General features: G+C 39.6%; 2 protein-coding genes and 1 pseudogene across 2 annotated transcripts; all 3 read right to left on the reverse strand.

Annotated features, from left to right (window-relative positions):
• Nucleotides 1–4,951: 4,951 nt before the first annotated feature.
• LOC110751647 (putative UPF0481 protein At3g02645) lies at nt 4,952–6,939 on the reverse strand. The gene has a single exon (XM_021952149.2). The coding sequence runs from the start codon at nt 6,849–6,851 to the stop codon at nt 5,160–5,162; it is 1,692 nt and encodes a 563-aa protein (XP_021807841.1). The 5' UTR covers nt 6,852–6,939; the 3' UTR covers nt 4,952–5,159.
• Nucleotides 6,940–7,874: 935 nt separating this feature from the next.
• Nucleotides 7,875–15,496, reverse strand: LOC148295555 (uncharacterized). The gene is made up of 4 exons (XM_088250516.1): nt 15,362–15,496; nt 14,314–14,455; nt 9,829–9,920; nt 7,875–8,924 (listed from the first exon to the last, which is right to left on the reverse strand). Exons 1-4 carry the CDS (start codon nt 15,494–15,496, stop codon nt 7,875–7,877), a joined length of 1,419 nt encoding a protein of 472 aa, XP_088106642.1.
• A 1,051-nt stretch (nt 15,497–16,547) lies between these two features.
• Nucleotides 16,548–18,579, reverse strand: LOC110751644 (putative UPF0481 protein At3g02645 pseudogene; annotated as a pseudogene).

An 18,579-nucleotide genomic window follows, 5' to 3' on the forward strand; every position in this document is an offset into this window, starting at 1 on the left:
GACCCCAAAATAATTCAAATAATAATCAAAACTTGTCTACACATAATTTCCATAAAATACTATATTCCACAATTTCAAATATTTCACAAACTTCAAATATCAAAATAATATCCAATAATTTCATAAAATACTATAAAACAATCTCGTAATCCCAACATAATCAAAATGACTCAAATAACAATCAAGACTCGTTTACAAGGTTATTCTAGTGCTTTTCTAAGGGTGAAACTACCTTGGAAGATTCACGATCAACCGAGGGGTCAAACTTCCCATAATGGTCACCCTAGCCCTCGGGGCCCACGACCTCCGATTTCCAATCCGAAGATTTCTACCAGTTCAACAAAGTTTACTAGACACGTCTTGCAAGTTTGGTCCAGATTGAGCAGTCGAATCGCTCGCAATCGCACGATCAGACGATCATCGTTTTAGGTAATCTTTAAATCATTGATTCGGAGTATCCGGGACTCCGATTCTTGATCCATGAGTTCCTACACGATCCTAGAGGTACGTAAATCAACATACTTGGAAATGGAGTCGATTCAATGGTCCGAACATATCGAACCCGGATATCGCCTAATATGCGTAAATCCATTTGATCGTCAAACGATAACCAAATTCAAATTCAAGCATACCGTCGTGCTCGGGGCGACATGTGATACATTTTAGAACAAAAAGGACTACCATACCATGGGCCACGTGCCGGCAACGCGTGGCCGGCTTGAGAAACTTCCGACGACATAAATTTCTCAAATTACCCAACAATATCTATACCTACGTGTTCGAGGCAACTAGGGGAGCAACTTTTATAACTAGGCCAACCTCCAATTTGGCCAGGAAGTGACCGAAAAATGCTGCCAAAGTCGGAAAAAATCTAGGTTTCTAATCGAACACTCACGGCTCTAAATCAATCCAAACCAACTATCAAAATAGCTAGAACACGAAAAATGGATGAAGAAGCAAACCTCACTTGTCGGATTCCGTTGCTTGAATCGCTGGAAACGGTCATAGAAAAACCGCGATTTTTCCGCTCTTTCTAGTCGCTTCACAGCTCTAAATCGGGGTCTGGGAATTTAGTGGGTCATGTAGAAGAGGTGGAGAGGAGCATTTCGTAAGTTACAACGTCGAATTTGGTGGCTGGACGGTGCCGGAATCGCCCTCGAAACCAACAATGTCGCGCCGGAGAGAGATAAGGAGGAGAGAGAGAGAGAGAGAGAGAGAAGCTGCTGGGGTGCCACTCAAATCCCAAAAATCCTTACGGATCGAAAAGTGACTATCGTAACCTTACTCCGAGGCAAAAATTGTAATTTCACAATGAATTAAATAGATTAAACATATGGTTAAAATTGGATCGGGATGTTACACACTACCAATGTGCCATAGGGGTCCGAACCTGAGGCACTGGTCACTAACATGTAAAACACAAGGACCAAATCATCCAAATGGAAAACATGGGGACTAAATTGGGCAAATAGGTAAAAGATATGGACCATTTTGACATTTAAGTTTTTTTATTTTATAATACAAGCTATAGTGTAAACTACAGAGGGAGGAGGGTTTCTCACATACACGCTTCCAAGGTGCCATGGGGGTTCGAACCTTAGACCACTAGTCTGCATGTCAAGGTCCTTTTTCACTGGGTTAGACCTTGTTGGCAACCATTATTATTTTACAATGAAACTAGTGATTGAAAACAGATATGTTTTGTTTCAACAAAAACCACATCCAACCTCTTGATCTGCCCCCTACTGATCTCTCCTGAGCTCGCCTACCTACCAAGCAACCGCTCCTCCTCAAGCACCCAATTTCATATTTAAACCCACATATTAACATTTGGAGAGAGAGAGAGAGAGGTGGTGGCTAGTATGGCTCATAGCACAGTGGTTGGGTGGGGGAGGGACGTGAGGGTTGGCTTGTGGCGTGGGCTGATGAAGGGATGAATGGGGGCCAGATCTGGTCGTCACCGAGTGTAGGAGTGATGATGGAGGTGGGGAATGGGTAAGTGGGGTGGCTAGGAGGAGAGGGAGGGAGAGATATTTAAAAAAAAAATTATTTAATATAATTAGTTGGAGGACCAAAATTAAACTTGTTTATAAGTTCAAGGACCATTTTGATAAAAGAAAATCATAGTTTATTAATATTTTAATCCAAATTGATGGTTTTAATCAAATTGATGACAACATTGATAGAATTTGACATTTGGACTAGTTTGGTCCAAAATAGAGAGTTGAAGCACCATTTGAGTGAATAATTTAATTAATGGACGAAAAAGTAATACAGAGACAAGTTTAGGAACCCTTTCTGTCAAAAACCCTCTTGTTCATTTTTTTGGTTTAGCTAACATTTTAATAATTATGTTTTAGATTTGTTTTTATGTTACTTGCTTCCAAATGTAGTAATAAAAGGGACTGCCACCTCCAGCTGGCGAGCTATCTAGTGCCTCAATGGCAAGGGTTCGAAACCTGTTGGAAGCATTTTGTGGCCAGAGGCAAGCCGAACCTCAAGCGGGGATTAATCACACCCTTCGGGTGTGGGGACACCTCGTGGTATTTACCAAAAAGGGACTTTTAAATTTTAAATAACTTTATTAAATTGGAGTCATCTAACATTTCAAGCTTCAAGTATATCGTCCTACTTATTCCAACAACAGAAAATATAACGTCCTACCCTTTTTTTTTTTCAACCTTTGTTGAGAAAAAAAATATTTTATCACACCACGACTCTTATAAGTTGCATCCAATTTTATGGTGTGATAAATTAATGTAATTACACGATGAAAGGTTAAATTACTCTAAATTAATATAATTTACGGGAATGAGGATTCAAATTTGGGTGCAAAAGGGATGGGCTCACTGCTTTGGCCAACTGGCCTAACCCACATTTTAGGGCTTTGGCTCTTGAATATTCTCATAGGACACCAACCCCAAACAAAATAAAAATAGAAAAATAAAATATCGGTTTGCAACTAGTATAAATATAACAAATAATAACATAGACATGAAAGCACAAGGGCAGTAGTCTTTTCTCGATCAGACAATAATAAGCTAGTTACGAAGATGAAAATGGTATTGGTTTCACTTGCCCTGGTTGCAGGCCGAGGAGGAAGTGGCTTCTTCTTTTCTCCCCTAATATTGCTTTCTTTTTAAATTTCCCTTTCACCTTCACCCGTCCCTTCCACGTGACGATTTGTTCAAATTTATAAAAAACAGTTATGTCATTTCTGAAATTGTTGCTGCTACAAAAACAATGACTCGTCCTAAAAGAAATGTTCCAAGATATTCTCCATACAAAAATTTCTATTCAAAACCTCCTCCGAGAGCTCCTCTTGTTACTAAAAAATTTCATTCTCCTCCTAATTGTCCTCCTCCTCCTGAAAGTCCCCTTCCTAAATCTTCTCCTTTTGTTCCTAAATCTGCTTTATCTCTTTTTGATTATTCTAAATTTGCAATCTTAGTTGGGATGCCTATGTCAGAGTTTCTTCGAACCTGCGTGATCGTTAGTGGAGGCACACCACATTGTCTTAATTTTGATGTTAGACCGTTCCATTATTGTAATGGTCCTTTTGTGACTAGTTTGTATTGGCCTGTGTTGCATGGACACGAACACAGGGACACAGAAATGCGACACAGAAAATCTCAAAAAACTAGGACACGGACACGGACACGGCCATTAAAATAATAATAAATTCTAATAAAATTATAATAGTATATACTTATATATATTTATAAAAAAATGATATTTAATACTTCAATGTCATAATACCATAAAACAAATTCATACTCATTTGAATTAACTTAGCATTACTCATCTTTCCCTAAACAAAATAAAGAATGATACACATATTTATCATTGACTCGTGTCCAAGCCATGTCTGAGGCGTGTCCTCGTGTCTGCATGTCCGACACCCCAACACTTCGACCTGATGAAGTGTTTGTGCTATATAAGCATTGGTCTTTTGTGGTTAGTGACTTTTTTTGATTGAATTATGAATACAATCATAAAATTTATATAAATAAATAAAATAATAAAAAATTTAAAAAAAAGACTTCTCCTTTCAGTGGTTTTTGTACTTCACTGATCTTGTTTGAACATGATATTCTCAACTCTTTTTAGATTAATTAAACTTAACTACTTCCTCTGTGTATCAATATAAATTAATTCCGCAATTCCTGATCAGAAATGTGAATGAATGAGTAAAAGTTGTCACTCACTCTCACCATCTACATCATAAATAAAGAAGAAGAAAAAAAAAGGAATCATCAACTGGCCTGTGGTCCTATATATAGCATAAAATATTATGCATCCACTGAAGCAAGGAAATGCACCCTCGTCCATTCAATACTGATAAAGTAGCAGGTAGAACACGTTCCACAATTATTATAATATATTTCAACCTTTAGTCTTTCATTATTAATTCTTATATGCTAGTCCTTTTCTTTTGGACAGACATAAAGATATACATGAAACAATGGAGAATTTGGAAGTTATCTATATGGTGATCATATTGTGGAATAGTAGGTAGTAGAGTATATATGTGAAAGACCCAACTGTCTTAGTTCTTTTTATTCCCTTATTAAATTAATTTAGATGAATTTAAAATAGATTATCGCTTATATCAAACAAATATATCCTGACAGTTAATAATACTCAGAGCTTGGTTTTCATTATTTTTCTAAGGTTTTCATGAAATGAAACATAATTCAATCCATTTGATTATTTTCTAGTGGTGTGCCCAAATGCTCCTACCACCATATGAAATATTTAAAAGCAACTAGTGTATCATGAAAAATATATAAAAACCTCTGAGTCACATGATCATGGGCATCTCATGAAATTCAAAGTAAGAAATGCAAAAACATAAAGCTGGACATCTTAATTTTAAAAGTATAGTGGCCAAGAAATTTGGAGAATAATGATCATCATTACAATCATAATTAATTAATTTCCTCAAAGGAGAATACAAAAGAAAAAGAAAGAATCAAGCCATTAGCAAATAATCACCACTGCAATCTTTAGATCATTACACAATCCACCCTTGAAAATACAACCAATTAAAATAAAGAAAGCACACCAAGCCAACCTTTTCTTTAGGAAGTACAAATCAAGAGGTTTCAATTAGCAAAAGAAGAGAAGGAGATAAGCTAATTAGGCATAAAGCATCACTAAGTAGAAGTAGTAGTGCTGGTGATATGGAATACGCGACTGCAGCTATAGACAGAGCAAAATGCTTGCAATGTCATCAAGAGCAAGAGCAACAAGCCAGCAAGCACAGCAATAAATTGCCAGGAACCAAAAACATAAACCTTCATAAACTTTGTCATTTTGACCTTCCATCTGCCATTGTAATACTTGTTCACATCTTCAATTGCCTTGTCCAAGAATGGCACTTTGGTCAATCTAATGGACTTGCTCATACCATTCCAAACCTTGGCTACTTCTTCATCGGTTTTCAAACGGTTCAAAATTATACCTTTCTCTCTAAGCAGTTTCGCGTCCTCCTCAGTGTCTATGATCCCGTTCATTAATTCGGTGTAACGGGTGAAAACCAACGGCCCTGATGCATTTGATACTTCATATGCTACCAAGTTTCTCAAGATCACCTCTGTATTTACATCCAGGCTTGTAGCAGGGAGGTAAAATGTGACTGTTTTAGGATCAAAGGAGATGGTCGAAACGCTACCTTTTGTTTTCACAAAACGGACCCCGGATTTTACAAGATCAGAAACAGAAGGGATGGTAATCTCCTCTATCAATGGTGGTTTACTAATGCTATTGCTCGAATTCTCATTTTCGGGGTTGGTTTCTTCTTTGTCTTGGGTGGAAAATAAATAAGAAACAGGTTGTTTCAACATTGAAAATCCAGGAAGGTTGGAGAGGATTGTCCAAGGCAATTTAAAAAACATTTTAACAGGACCAGATACAAGTAGTTTTTTCAATAGACGTACCGGACCTTTGTTTAGTTTCGACAGCAGCTTCCATACCTCCTGCAGAAACTGCTTCACGAAATTCGGGCTATCAGAAGATTTTGATTCCTTGTGTGGTGTGGATTCTCCTTCATCCTCAGCTTCCACAATTTCGGACGGTCGACGTTCTAACTTGGGGGTGATCATTTGGTACAAAAAGTCTAGCAAGTGAGCACATTCTGAGACTTGGATCTTTGGTAGGTCTTGATCCACCACCTTGAATGGTGAAAGCTCCTTGCACAACCCCATCAGCATCGAAAGCAGCATGTCGTCGGCTTGTTCCAGTGATTTGAATTGAAACTCCAAAGTTCTTCTGGACACAAATAGTGGGATTTGGTTTTCAAGCATCACCAAGTCCCTAAGAATTGCATGGTGAGCTGACTTGCTCCCTGAAACGTCAACCAAGTGTGACATTCTTGAGGAAACTCTGGTCAAAACCCTTCCTTCTTTGGCCCCATAGATTTCGAGTAACTCAAGGAAAAATGATGCATCAATGGCCATCATCCAACCTAAAGTGTCACCATTGAAATCCAAATACTTGTGGTAGCAAGCGCGAATCCGCGGCTCCAGCTTCTTCAATTGCTCAACAAGGTCTTGGAACTTGAGGCATTGGAGCTGCTTTTGGGTCCTTTTAGCTGCAGCCACTTTGTACCTCTCCATCTCATAGAGCTCAGGGCGCAAATAGTGGTAAGGGCCAATTGCAACTTCTTGAGGGATGTAGGAATCTGGATCACTAGCCAAAAGGGCCTTGGGGACATTGAAAATGGAGACAGGGATTTCCCCATCATACTCAAGCTCTTCCTCTAGTGTTTTTTGGATTTGAATGACCCATTGAAACTCATTGAAATTTGTACTGGATTTGGAAGAAAATGTTGGTTGGAGAGAAGACATGTTTTTGTTCTTCTCTTGTAGCTAGGGAGAAACTTTTTGGTGGGTTGATGGCAGTTCGTGAGAGTATTGATTGTTGAGGAAGTTATGAGAATTTAGGACAGCCCATGAATTAATACTGTGATTAAAGTAGTTTAATTGAGTGGTAAGTTGTATTTTAAAAAAATAGTCAATGCGTTTTCCTCATGGTTGATTGTTTACTTTTTTTAAACCCACTTGTGCAAGAATGGTATCAAAATTGAGATTACATGTTGCTTAATGAGGACAGTGGGATGGAAGTTCCATGCTAACTTTTTTCTCCATAGCAATTTTGTTTTCGTCTACTTGTATACAAAGTCAAGTCCATAGCGACTATTTAAACTTGCCTCACTAATTGGCCGGAGATAGTAATTATCGAATATTATATTGTTGTGGCGTGGCTGTTTTTAGATGATTACATGGAAATTTTCTTTTTATTTTATTCTATCAGAAATTAGGGATTCGAACTTAAAAGATCTTTTAACATTAGAAAAAGAAGTATCATTAATTTAGTAACTAATTCAAAATTCATTACAATGTCTCTTTTGATCGCCAAATTTGAATATAACTTGGTTTTTAAGTTTACCTCATGAGTCATGTATAGAAAAAATAAATTTCTTTTAAAGATATTTGGTTAGACTTAACACAAAGAAGATACAAGTTAAAGTGGGTGTATTCAATTGAGATTTTAATGATTGTTTTGAAGCTTAAAAGTCCAGTGGTATCCCATTAGGATTTTTAAGTAATCAATAAAAATATTGTGGTATTCAATTACGATTTTTAATCAATCCAAGTCTTGTGGTTTTCAATTAGGACTTTTTTTTTTATAGAGAGAAAATGGTATTGCATTCAACTCAAAGAGAACATTATATGGTAAAAACGAGCATGTTAACGGTGGCCTCGTTAAAACCTTCCTAGGAAAAACCACAATGGATAAAACCTCGGGGTAGGAAAGAGCACCACCCATGCTAATGACTAAACAGAAGAGTCAACACCCCTATTACAAAGTTAGACAAAACAAGACCAATCCTCCCTAACGCCATCTAGGAGCCAGGGAGGTCCATCACCCAACCAATAACAAAGCTCCTTCGCTCGAAGACTATAACATGCAATACAATGAGCCACAGTGTTGGCAGTATGGGGGACAAAACGAACACAGGAGGATAACGCCAGAAGAAGACGCCGAATTTCAATCACAAGCACTCCCTCAGGAGCTAAACATTCTTCCTCCTTTGATAGTAATTGCACTGTAGCCAGGGAGTCAAATTCAACTACCAATGACAGAAGCGATGCATCTAAGGCAAAAGAGAGGCCTACTTTGAGAGCGTAAAGCTCGGTAGCCAACACAAACAGGAGACTAGGTGCCCTCATTGCCATCGCCCCTATAAGAACGTCGTGTGAGTCCAAAACAATCAGACCTTCCCCCCGAAAACCATCCTGCAAATCCAAAGCACCATTGACATTGAGCTTAAAATAACCAACCTGAGGAGGACGCCAATGTTGGTCTAAAATGGTCAAAGAAATACACCTATGAAGTAGTAACTGAGATTGATGATATTCCGCAACATAGTTCTTTGCACAGTAAAGGAGATGTTCCGCAGACATAGGATCAGAACCAAAAAGGACAACATTCCAATCATTCCACAATAGCCACAGCACAGTAACAAAAAGAGGTTGCTGAGCAATTGGGATTAAATCCCATGCCGCCAACAACCAAGTAGCAGCGTCGTCCAAAGTCAAACCAAGAAAAACTGTAGGCAATTTCGAAGACTCCCATTCGAGATGAATAGCTAAGCAATCTCGTAGGGCATGAACTGCTGTTTCGCAGCCAGTGGAGCAACAAAAACAAGTCGCATCCATGGCGATCTTAAGGTGAAAAAGGACAACTTTTGTTGGGATGCCATTCTGAGTGAAACGCCAAAGAAAGTGCTGTATTTTCGCCGACACTTTCATTTTCCAAAGATGCTTCCATAATTTTTGTGACGAAGAAGAACCAGTACCAGTGCCAGTGTGACTGAGAGCAAAATTCTGATATTCTAAGGCAGCCCAGTATCCACTCTTCACAGTATATCACAGCAAAATTCTGTGTAGTAAAGTGCCAAATTCTACGATCGACGTTATCACAGACCAAAGGTATAGACACGATAGTCTCCACTTCCATGAAAGTAAATAAACTATAAACCTTGGAAACATCCCACCGCCCACTTGCTGAAATCAAGGTGCTAACCTTAGTACCCATAGGGACGCGTGGAGCAGTTTGAGCAGTGAATATGCGACAATGGGGAATCCAGGCATCACCATAAATTGGTACCAGCCGATCGTCACCAATCCGCCATCGCAAACCACATAGTAAGAGCTCTTGACCCCATAGAATAGACTACCAAGTATAGGAAGGAAACGAACCTTTTTGTGCACTCAAGAAATCAGTAGTAGGGAAATACCTAGCTTTCAACATCCGAGCTACGAGGGAATTAGGAGATTGGAGCAAACGCCAACCTTGTTTTGCCAATAGAGCTTTGTTAAAATTGACTAACTGCTGGAAACCCAACCTTCCTTTCGACTTATGTCGGCATAGTGCTTTCCAATTTTTCCAATGAATTCCTTGCGCAGCACCCTTAGACCACCAAAACCGAGCAATAATACTTTCAACCTCATTGCAGATCACGACGGGGAGCCTGAAGACGCTTATTGAGTAAGTAGGCATAGCTTGGCAAAATGCCTTAATCAAAACTTCCTTCCCAGCTTTCGAGATTAATCGACCTTCCTAGCTAGTGATCTTCTTCCAGATGTGATCTTTAAGAGTGTGAAACAATAGTTTTTTATTTTTTCCAGCAACTGTAGAAAGTCCCAAATATTTTTCTTGGCAGGGGACAATAGGAACACCCAACATGGCTTGAATTTGGGCTTGTGTAGCCGGCGGTGTAGAAGGACTAAAACATAAGGCTGATTTCTCCAAATTAACCTGTTGACCAGAAGCCTCCTCATAGATACGAAATATCCGCTTGAGCTCAGTAACTTGACGGGGTTCAGCATCACAAAACAGTAAACTATCATCTGCAAAAAAACAAATGATTTAAAGAAGGTGTCGAAGCCTCAATTGAAACTCCCCTAATTTTGGAATTTAACTCAGCTTGCTGTAGAAGAGCAGAAAATCCTTCAGCCACAATAAGAAAAAGATAAGACGAAATGGGATCTTCTTGGCGTAGAGCTCTGGACGAGATGATCTTACCATAAAGTCGCCCCTAGAGTAACACTGAGTAAGAGGATGTGGTAATACTGTTGGCGAGTAGAATATATCCTATTCTATTTGGGTTTTATTTATTTTTCCTTTTGTATAGATATTATGTAATTAGGATTCCACTTATTTCCTAATTAAACCCTACTAGGGTTTGTAACCTATATTATAAATACCTCCTTTCGGAGAATGAAATATATCTGAAAATATTCTACCCATATTGTTTGACTTGGTATCAGAGCCTAGTTTCTGGTGACCTGTGTGTGTTGTGCCCACCCGTGTTCTATTGTGTGCCCTAACTTCTTTTAGGGTTCTTGTGTTTGTGCCTTTGCCGTGTTCCGCTGTGTGCTCGGTCGTGTTTGTGCCTCTACTGTGTTCGTGCATCTGCCTCTATTGTGTTTGTGCCTCTGTTGTCTTCGTGCATCTGCCATATTTGTGTCTGTGCTGTGATCTGTTGTATACCCTGCGTGATTTGTTGAATTTCTGCTACAATCATAGGTGATAATTCCATTGTTGGTGCTGCTGCTGCTTCTGCAAATTTGCGTGTTTCTGACTCTATTCCAGGTACTGACTCTAATACTTGGATAATTGACACTGGTGCTTCTGATCATATGACTTATAATGCTAAATTTTTTGATGAGTTGTCTAGTAACACCCGTGACCCATATATAACTAGTGCTAATGGTTTGCCCTCTCCAATTACTGGCGAGGGCACCATTTCTCTCACCCCAACTCTGTCTTTGTCTCGTGCGTTATTAGTTCCCAATATCCATTGTAACTTGTTATCTGTTGGTCGCTTACTTGATACACTTAATGCTTCTGCTACTTTCTATCCTACTCATTGCTCTTTTCAGGATCTCAAGACTCACGAGGTGATTGGGCATGGTAAACGGATAAGAGGGTTGTATTATTTGACATTACCTTCTGCACCAGTTCGTGATCGTGTCGTTAATACTGTTCAACGTTGCAGTGTCAAAGACAAACAGCAAATTTGGTTATGGCATCGTCGCTTGGGACACCCGTCATTTGGCTACCTTAAGCGTCTGTTTCCATCTTTATTCCGCTCCTGTGATGAGTCTAGCTTCAAATGTGAGACTTGTGTAATGGCCAAGAGTCACCGTACTGTTTTTCCCTTAAGTAATAATAAAGCTGCCTTGCCTTTTGAGTTAGTCCATTCTGATGTATGGGGTCCTGTTCGTGTGACTTCAAATGGTTTCCGTTGGTTTGTTACGTTTATTGATGACTGCACTCGCTTAACATGGGTGTATTTGATGAAGAATAAACATGATGTTGCCTCTATTCTCCCTGATTTTTGTGCCATGGTGTCTACTCAGTTTCATGCTCATGTTAAAGTTTTTCGGACCGATAATGGCGGTGAATATGTGAATCATACATTGAATCAGTTCTTTCGTGATCACGGTATCATTCACCAAACTACCACTCCATTCACTCCTCAACAGAATGGCGTGTCTGAAAGGAAGAATCGTCAGTTACTTGAAGTTGCCCGCTCTTTTATGTTGGATATGTCTGTTCCTCATCATCTTTGGGGACATGGTGTCTTGGCCACGGCCTACTTGATTAACCGTACTCCTAGTCGGGTTCTTGATTTCAAGACTCCACTTGATGTGTTGTGTGCTCTTACTCCTCCGGTTTCGGTCTCTAAGTTACCTCCGAAGGTGTTTGGGTGTGTTGTGTATGTTCATGTCTACTCCCATCAACGGAGTAAACTTGATCCTTGTGCTCTCCGCTGCGTCTTCATTGGTTATTCTACTACTCATAAGGGTTATAAGTGTTATCACCCGCCTACTCAAAAGGTACATGTCACTTTGGATGTTACTTTTCATGACGAAGTACCCTACTATGTCTCTCCCTCCTCTTCAATTCAGGGGGAGAGGGGGAGTGAATTGAAGAGTTTCGGAGTGGAAAATATGGAAGTTTTTGGACCTGAAGAAGGAATTTCTGGCGAACAGGAAGCGACCGGTCGCAGGGAAGACGCGACCGGTCGCCAACGACTCTGTGATGAAAACGACCGGTCGCACATAGGAAGTGACCGGTCGCTCGCGTCGACGAGCGACAACAGTACCGATACGAGTGACGCGACCGGTCGCGAGGAAAGCCACGACCGGTCGCCAGACGAAATTGTTGGTGTTTTCGAGCCTCTCTTAGAAGGACATAACAGTGATATTGGCGACTTTCGTACAGATGAAGAGCCTCTCTCAGAAGGACATAACAGTGATATTGGCGCCTCTCGTACAGATGAAATTGATAATAGACCCCTCTCTGCCCTGCCATTGCCTCAATCAAGTTGTGATAATGAGGTACTTTCTAGTGATGTGCCTACCTATTCTTTGCCCCCACGTACTACCCGTGGGAAACCTAAAGTGCAATATTCTCCTGATATACATGCCAAGTCTAAATATCCCATTAACCATTATATGTCAACTCATCGTTTATCTAAGTCATATGCATCATATTTGTGTCAATTATCTAGTGTATGTGTGCCAACTAAGTTGCAGGATGCTCTTTCTGATCAAAACTGGGTAGATGCAATGCATGTTGAGATGGAAGCCTTGAACAAGAATGCTACTTGGGAGTTAGTTCCTTTACCAAAAGGAAAAAAGGCAGTTGGGTGCAGATGGGTGTTTACTTTGAAGCACAAGGCTGATGGTTCTATTGACCGTTACAAGGTAAGATTGGTAGCAAAAGGGTATACTCAGACATATGGAGTGGATTACACAGAGACTTTTGCTCCAGTAGCTAAGCTCAACACTGTACGCGTACTCTTATCCTTAGCTGCTAACCGTGATTGGCCGCTGCTACAATTTGATGTCAAAAATGCATTCCTCCATGGTGACCTCAAGGAAGAAATATATATGGATCCTCCGCCGGGTATCCATGTGACTTCTAAGGAGGGTGTGGTGTGCAAGCTACGGAAATCCTTGTATGGATTAAAGCAGTCTCCAAGAGCGTGGTTTGGAAGATTTGCTGCATCCATGAAGAAGTTTGGGTATGTGCAAAGTAACTCTGATCATACTTTGTTTCTGAAGCGTCATAAAGGTAAATTGACGGCTTTAATTATTTATGTTGATGATATGATTGTGACTGGAGATGATCATGTGGAGATACAGAGTCTTCAGAAGTATCATTGGGTGATTTAAAGTATTTTCTTGGGATTGAAGTTGCCAGATCTAAACATGGTATTTTTCTATCCCAAAGAAAGTATGTTTTGGATTTACTTGCAGAAACTGGAATGTTAGGTTGTAAACCAATTGATACCCCTAGTGAGCAGAATCATAAGTTGGGGATATATCCCGATCAAGTTCCGACTGATAAAGAACGTTATCAACGACTTTTGGGGAAATTGATTTATTTAGCTCATACCCGTCCGGACATTGCGTATGCTGTAAATATAGTGAGTCAGTTTATGCACTCTCCTAGTGTGGATCATATGGGGGCTGTGACTCGTATTTTAAGATATCTGAAAGTAACTCCTGGAAATGGGTTAATTTTCTCCAAGTATGGCCATACGAATGTAGAAGGGTATACAGATGCTGATTGGGCAGGTTCAGCCACAGATAGGCGTTCGACATCTGGGTATTTTATGTTTGTGGGTGGCAATCTTGTTACGTGGAGGAGCAAGAAACAAAATGTGGTGTCTAGATCTAGTGCTGAGGTCGAGTATCGGGGAATGGCCCATGGTGTATCTGAGTTACTATGGTTGAGGAGATTATTGAAAGACCTTGGTTTTGGGCCTAATAAACCCATGGATTTATATTGTGACAATATGGCTGCGATTGCAATTGCTCATAATCCTGTACAACATGACCGTACAAAACATGTGGAGGTTGATCGAAATTTCATTAAAGAAAAGTTGGATGCGGAGATTGTGTCCTTCCCCTTCATCCGTTCAGAGTATCAATTAGCTGATGTTCTTACGAAAGCTATTTCTACAAGTATCTTTCTCAACTCGCTTGGCAAGTTGGGCATGCGTGACGTCTTTGCTCCAACTTGAGGGGGAGTGTTGGCGAGTAGAATATATCCTATTCTATTTGGGTTTTATTTATTTTTCCTTTTGTATAGATATTATGTAATTAGGATTCCACTTATTTCCTAATTAAACCCTACTAGGGTTTGTAACCTGTATTATAAATACCTCCTTTCGGAGAATGAAATATATCTGAAAATATTCTACCCATATTGTTTGACTAATACAGCCCATAATCAAATTGACAAAGCGAGCAGGAAACTCCATAGTACGCATCATGCAATCAAGAAAGGGCCATTCAACCCGATCATAAGCTTTTGCCATGTCCATTTTCAACACAAGCTTGCGTCTTCCTGCTTTTCCCTTCCTCTTAAAACAATGAATAGTTTCAAAAGTTGCTCACACATTGTCCAAAATCATATGGTCAGGAATAAAGGCACTCTGGAATTCCGAAATCATATGGGGCAAAGCCTTTTTGAGTATGTTAGCTATTGTCTTGGAAATAATTTTGTAGAGCACATTACAGAGACTAATAGGACAATATTCGGTAACTCGGGTTGGTGACGCAATCTTCGGAATAAGAGCAATTAAAGTGTAGTTAAAACTCACGACACTATCACAACCATTGAGAACATTCATATAGAGTTGGCAAACATCACCCCCCACAACATCCTAATACTTCTGGTAAAATAAAGCCCCATCTGGACATGAAGATTTAGTTGGAGCCATAGACTATAAGGCGGCCTCAACTTCATCCATTGTAAAATCCAAGTTTAGTGCACGCTGAGTCATCTGAGGGACATGTTTTTTCACAGCATCAAAAATTTCAGTCGCCATATAACCGCAATCAGAAGAAAAAAGCCGGTGATAGAAATCTAGGAAAATGTCGCCCACCTTCTAATAATCGTACTGCAAGCGATTTTGGGCATCTAGTATACCATGCATACAGTTCGTCTTAGCCCTATGATTTGCAACTTTGTGGAAATAAGAAGTATTTCGGTCCCCATATTGAAGCCAAGTCACCCTAGACCGTTGTCGCCAATAAATTTTATCAAGTTCCAGTAATTTATCTAACTCACATTCCAATAATTTTTTGCTGTGAAAATTAACATCAGTCGATGTTGCAACTTGAAAGGAACCAATCTATTGGTGTAGCACTTCAACTTTATTTTTTAGATCACCAAATTTCACCTGTTTCCAAGATGAAAGTTGCTGAGTACAACGGGCGATATTTGCTACAGGGGTAGCCAAAGATGACCAAGAATTTTTAATTACCACACCACATTCGTCATCCTTAGACCATAGCTCTTTGAAGTGAAACAGGCGTCGCCCCATAGGGGTTCGACCAACCTGGGAGTCTTGAGTATCTGTGACAATAAGAAGAGGGTGATGATCAGAAGAAAACGCCATTAAATGATAAATTGTAAAGTTACCCCACTAAGACAAAAGCTGCTGATTTCCAAAACCTCGATCAAGGCGTGCTTGCACATTGTGTTCATTCTTCCTATTATTCATCCACGTAAAAGGGTGGCCCACAAAGTCAAAAGATAATAACTGGCAATCCAAAATAGCACGTTTGAAATCCTCAATCTGGGATAAGAAAAAGTATGGTGGTATTAAAAAACTTACCAATTTTGAGGTATTTCGTTAAATGGTGTATTGTATGAGACTTTTGAGTGGATGATATAAATACCAAACCCCATAAAAAAATCCCACCCTCCTATGCCTGATTCTCACGTTTTTTGTTTTTGGCGAAGATGAACAAATAAAGATAAACAAGGTACTCATGTCTTTACAAGGGCTTGGTTTAACCAGATTCGATCCTTCTGTATTTAGTGGATAGACTCAGATAGGTCTTTGTTTTCTTTGCTTTCTCTAGTCTATCTTTGTTTTCTTTTTCTCCTGGCTGTTTGGTTGCAGGAGGTGTTTCCCACCTTTCTTTTGGCTTCATGTCTATACTATTTGTTTGCTTTTATCTTATGGATAATCTCTTTGCCCAATGAAAAAAGGGACTCAGATGGCTTACCTTTCTAAACAATAATTTCAGATATGCTGCTTTCAATAGTTGTTCATATTATGCAATATGCATGCATTTTTCTCAATAGATTTTCGGCTCGTTTATTTCCTTTGATTTATTTGTCTTTCTTTAGTCAATTTGTGGAATCAATTTGAGTGACAAGTGTTTTGTACTAGTGCCATATCATAGCTGGACCATTTTGACTTGTTTTCAGCTGTTCAGTTTCTTATTTGAATTGATTCAATTAACTTGTATGTTGTAATATTTATAAATTCAATTAATTCAAAAATTTTCCTTGTTGTAGCTTGTTCCTGTGTCAATTCTCAATTCCAGACACCAAGTTCTCTATCCAAAACTTAATAGCTGCATGGTTTTAGTTTAATGACAGTTATGTTTGAATTTGGGACCGCTATGGTTTTAGCTCTAGAACACGATGATTTGAAGAAAGCCATACATGACAGATAGTAATGATAAACTTGAGCTAAGATTGGTGTAACTCAACTTTCTGTTTCTTTAAAGGCTTGGCATAGGATGGAAGATGGCTATCCCGAATCCAATCCACACTTTGGTGAAATCTACTTTGGAGAATACAAGAAAGTTCTACGTGAATTAAAATCATAAGTAAAATCTTGTAATTACAATCTATTAGAATAGAAGGAGATAAGCTAATTAGGCCTAAAGCATCACTAAGTAGAAGTAGTAGTGGTGGGGATATGGAATACGCGACTGCAGCTATAGGCAGAGCAAAATGCTTGCAATGTCATCAAGAGCAAGAGCAACACGCCAGCAAGCACAGCAAGAAATTGCCAGGAACCAAACACATAAACCTTCATAAACTTTGTCATTTTGACCTTCCATCTGCCATTGTAATACTTGTTCACATCTTCAATTGCCTTGTCCAAGAATGGCACTTCGGTCAATCTAATGGACTTGCTCATACCATTCCAAACCTTGGCTACTTCTTCATCGCTTTTCAAACGGTTCAAAATTATACCTTTCTCTCTAAGCAGTTTCACGTCCTCCTCAGTGTCTATGATCCCGTTCATTAATTCGGTGTAACGGGTGAAAACCAACGGCCCTGATGCATTTGATACTTCATATGCTACCAAGTTTCTCAAGATCACCTCTGTATTTACATCCAGGCTTGTAGCAGGGAGGTAAAATGTGACTGTTTTAGGATCAAAGGAGATGGTCGAAACGCTACCTTTTGTTTTCACAAAACGGACCCCGGATTTTACAAGATCAGAAACAGAAGGGATGGTAATCTCCTCTATCAATGGTGGTTTACTAATGCTATTGCTCGAATTCTCATTTTCGGGGTTGGTTTCTTCTTTGTCTTGGGTGGAAAATAAATAAGAAACAGGTTGTTTCAACATTGAAAATCCAGGAAGGTTGGAGAGGACTGTCCAAGGCAATTTAACAATCACTTTAACAGGACCAGATTCAAGTAGTTTTTTCAAAAGACTTACTGGACCTTTGTTTAGTTTCGACAGCAGCTTCCATACCTCCTGCAGAAACTGCTTCACGAAATTCGGGCTATCAGAAGATTTTGATCCCTTGTGTGGTGTGGATTCTCCTTCATCCTCAGCTTCCACGATGTCAGACAGTCGACGTTCTAACTTGGGGGTGATCATTTGGTACAAAAAGTCTAGCAAGTGAGCACATTCTGAGACTTGGATCTTTGGCAGGTCTTGATCCACCACCTTGAATGGTGAAAGCTCCTTGCACAACCCCATCAGCATCGAAAGCAGCATGTCGTCAGCTTGTTCCAGTGATTTGAATTGAAACTCTAAAGTTCTTCTGGACACAAATAGTGGGATTTGGTTTTCAAGCATCACCAAGTCCCTAAGAATTGCATGGAGAGCTGACTTGCTCCCTGAAACGTCAACCAAGTGTGACATTCTTGAGGAAACTCTGGTGAAAACCCTTCCTTCTTTGGCCCCATAGATTTCGAGTAACTCAAGGAAAAATGATGCATCAATGGCCATCATCCAACCTAAAGTGTCACCATTGAAATCCAAATACTTGTGGTAGCAAGCGCGAATCCGCGGCTCCAGCTTCTTCAATTGCTCAACAAGGTCTTGGAACTTGGGGCATTCGAGCTGCTTTTGGGTCCTTTTAGCTGCAGCCACTTTGTACCTCTCCATCTCATAGAGCTCAGGGCGGAAATAGTGGTAAGGGCCAATTGCAACTTCTTGAGGGATGTAGGAATCTGGATCACTAGCCAAAAGGGCCTTGGGGACATTGAAAATGGAGACAGGGATTTCCCTATCATACTCAAGCTCTTCCTCTAGTGTTTTTTGGATTTGAATGACCCATTGAAACTCATTGAACTCTGTACTGGATTTGGAAGAAAATGTTGGTTGGAGAGAAGGCATGTTTTTGTTCTTCTCTTGTAGCTAGGGAGAAACTTTTTGGTGGGTTGATGGCAGTTTGTGAGAGTATTGATTGTTGAGCAAGTTACGAGAATTTATGA

This window comes from Prunus avium, chromosome 3 (assembly GCF_965620075.1).
Source record: "Prunus avium chromosome 3, drPruAviu1.hap1.1, whole genome shotgun sequence".
NCBI classification, from domain to species: Eukaryota; Viridiplantae; Streptophyta; class Magnoliopsida; order Rosales; family Rosaceae; genus Prunus; species Prunus avium.